The sequence below is a fragment of the Belonocnema kinseyi genome, chromosome 1, assembly GCF_010883055.1.
Source record: "Belonocnema kinseyi isolate 2016_QV_RU_SX_M_011 chromosome 1, B_treatae_v1, whole genome shotgun sequence".
NCBI lineage: Eukaryota > Metazoa > Arthropoda > Insecta > Hymenoptera > Cynipidae > Belonocnema > Belonocnema kinseyi.
In genome coordinates, this window is record NC_046657.1 from 90,140,757 (window position 1) to 90,143,812 (window position 3,056).

Here is a 3,056-nt window from a genome sequence, read left to right on the forward strand (position 1 = left end):
TATACTGTACCCCCATTGTAGATATTAACAATCAATTAAGCTTCAAAAGCATGTTGTAGTCTCTGATGTCATATAATAATCTGAATTAACATTCAAGTTTTCAAAAGTTATAAGTTTTTAAATTGATCTAATGTCTAAACAAAATGTTCCTTGCCAAACAGACGTGCTTTTTATGTCTTGAATCATTTCCCAAAATTACATAGGAATATTTTAATAATTTCTTGAGGTAATGTGAAACTTGTCTTGATTATCATGCATGATACAAATTGACATCCCCCGAACGGATAGTCGACTACTTTTCGATGTCTTTATTTTTTATGTAAGTTTCGATCAAAGGCAAAATGTAAAATAAGTGAACTTGCTTTTTAATTTGCTTTTTTGCATTCGCACTAACATAGCAGCAAAATTGTTTATTTAAAAAAATGTTGTTTAATGAATATCAGACCTATGAGTTAATTCGTAGGTAACGGAAGGAAGCTTAGCAGAGTGTATGGGATTGAGGGTTGGAGATGTCATAGTGAGACTGAACGATCAACCCATAGGGCCACTTTCGCATGGCCAGGCTCACGAAGCACTCAGTCTGGCAGGCAATAATTTCGTATTAGGCGTCCACAGGTAATAATTTAAAAATTCTTATTACACTTAAGATTCATTCTTTTAAAAACAGAAAAATATCAAACTTGCACAACAACATTAGACAACTGACGGGTACCTTTTCCACCCTAAAAATAGCGTCACCTGACAAGTGTATATGGACTTCGAGATAATTAGAGATAATACTAATGATAATGAGAATGATAAAAATAATTAATACCAATTATTTTCTATCAGTATCATTTGTTTGTGATCGTAAAGATTTATTATTATAGTATTTTGACAAGATAAATAGGTTTCGGATATGATTATTCACTCAGATCTTGGGGAAATATTATTGCCAGAAAAACCCACCAATAGAAACGTGCCCTAATTGTAGCATGCTTTTAAATAAATTGTAAGATCTGTTCTTCATTTGAAGATTAATAGAACAAGAATTTATGAAATTTCTGTGAACGTTAGAACGTAAAAAAAACTGAACGAATCATTGCCAGTTTTTGATGATGTAAATAATTAAACTTTTTTATCAATCGCCCACTCCGATATTAACTTTCTACTGCAAATCCATCATTTTTCTTTGTGCTTTGTAGTTCATCAATATTAAAGAAAAAGTAGAAAAAAGAGGTAGAGAGGAAGAGAGGGAGAGAGTAATTTTGTAGATATCAAGCCCTGGCCTGGCAGGCTCCCATATTCAGGCTTACTGGTACGAGTAACTACTTAAATGTTATTTATCCACTCACATCTCGAAATAGATCTGTATTCGATTTTAGAACTTATTCTAAAATTAATTCAGTTCTACCTTTGCAGCATGGAAACAACTTTTCCACTAATAGCAGTCTTAGTACTATGCCAAGAGAAATGATACTTTGTAGATGCAGGTATACTAATTAATAATTCAATAACTCATAGTACTAATAGCAGTCTTAGTACTATGCCAAGAGAAATGATACTTTGTAGATGCAGGTACACTAATTAATAATTCAATAATTCATAGTACTAATAGCAGTCTTAGTACTATGCCAAGATAAATGATACTTTGTAGATGCAGGTACACTAATTAATAATTCATAGTTTCTTTTATATTTTTAGCAGACTTGTACATGTATATTTTAAGCTGATGAAAAAGATGATACTTACATATTTATTTAAAGTATTACTCTACCTAACCTAAAAAACTTTATTTGAAATTCAGATTGTAGGAAACACGTTCTTAATCGTCTGATAAGCTATTTCATGGTGTCAATCACTAAATGTCTTATAATAAAGAATATATTTAATTGTTTAATTGATTTACTTGAAGCTGATTAACTTCGCAAGATTGTGCCCGAGGACATGACAACATGTGGCAATGTTGTAGCAATATAAATAGTTGGCCCAGAATCAGGCGTTTATCGTCGATGTAGCGAATTTGTTGGTAGTGCTTCCCCTCTTGAATTTCTCTCTCTATTCCTTGTTGGTAGACTTATTTTTACGTCAGAAGGCAAATGGCGTCGTCAATGACGTGTATCATGAATACAAAAATTTGTACACATCCCGTTGGGGGAGATCGTACTCTTTTCACAATAAACATGAGAAATGGTAAACATTCGTATTTTAATTAAAGTCAAAAATATAGAGAGGAGTAATAGGGAAGTCTTGAAATTAATTCTGATCTCAGTCTTTCTCATTCAGGGTAGAAGACACCGAAACGCTTGTGGAAGCTCTTACAAAGGATAACGTCGAACCTTACACTATTTCTGTAAGTTCAATTTTCTAATACAGTGGGGTTGCACGGCTGACCTCACAAGTCATTTCTTTTACCCTTTAAATGTACAGTAAATTGTACAAAGATAGTTAATACTCTGAAAAGGGGAAGAAATGGGATGAAGCCTAGAATAAGTTACAAACTTATTAGTCTGACGCATATTTGTTAATCAAAAATCACGTTAATATGTATTGGGATTCTTTATTTTACTACCTTAAACTTAAAACTTTCTTGAGACACAATAACGAGGTGGTGAAATATTTTCTATAAAAATGATATTAAAGTACATATTTGACGTATAAAATTTTTTAATTTGTAGTTACAAGATTTACCACCTCTTCAACCACTGGAAGAAATCTTAACGCAGTTTACAGCTGAACCACCAATTGAGGAAGAGAAACAAGAAGAAATTATTGAGGAGGACTTTGAGGAAAAGATCGAAATAATTGAAGAAATTCCAGAAAAACCAAAGGACGCTGATAGTGAAGAGGTTCCTAATCAGAATCTGACTGATGAAGAAATAGCTCAACTGATACTTGAGGAGGAAGAATTACTTTCTGATAAAGGAGTTCTTGGGTAAGTGCTTAATTAATTCTAAGAAAGCAAATTTAGTAGATACAGTCTGTCAAGTTAAAGCGTGGGTGGCTTTACTCGCAGTCGGTAAGGTGTATCGACATGATTTTGGTGTCAAAATATTAAGAAGAGCTCCTCTTTCATG

The 3,056-nt window shown here is 32.7% G+C and overlaps 1 protein-coding gene across 6 annotated transcripts in view; it reads left to right on the forward strand.

Annotated features, from left to right (window-relative positions):
* LOC117182490 (titin-like) overlaps nucleotides 1-3,056 on the forward strand; it is a 23,674-nt gene that overhangs the window by 7,075 nt on the left and 13,543 nt on the right. For all 6 annotated transcript variants that reach the window (XM_033375614.1, XM_033375676.1, XM_033375685.1 and 3 more), the window contains 3 exons: nucleotides 464-615; nucleotides 2,266-2,332; nucleotides 2,658-2,914. In XM_033375614.1, the coding sequence (XP_033231505.1) occupies nucleotides 464-615; nucleotides 2,266-2,332; nucleotides 2,658-2,914 (476 nt within the window). The remainder of the gene's footprint in view (nucleotides 1-463; nucleotides 616-2,265; nucleotides 2,333-2,657; nucleotides 2,915-3,056) is intronic.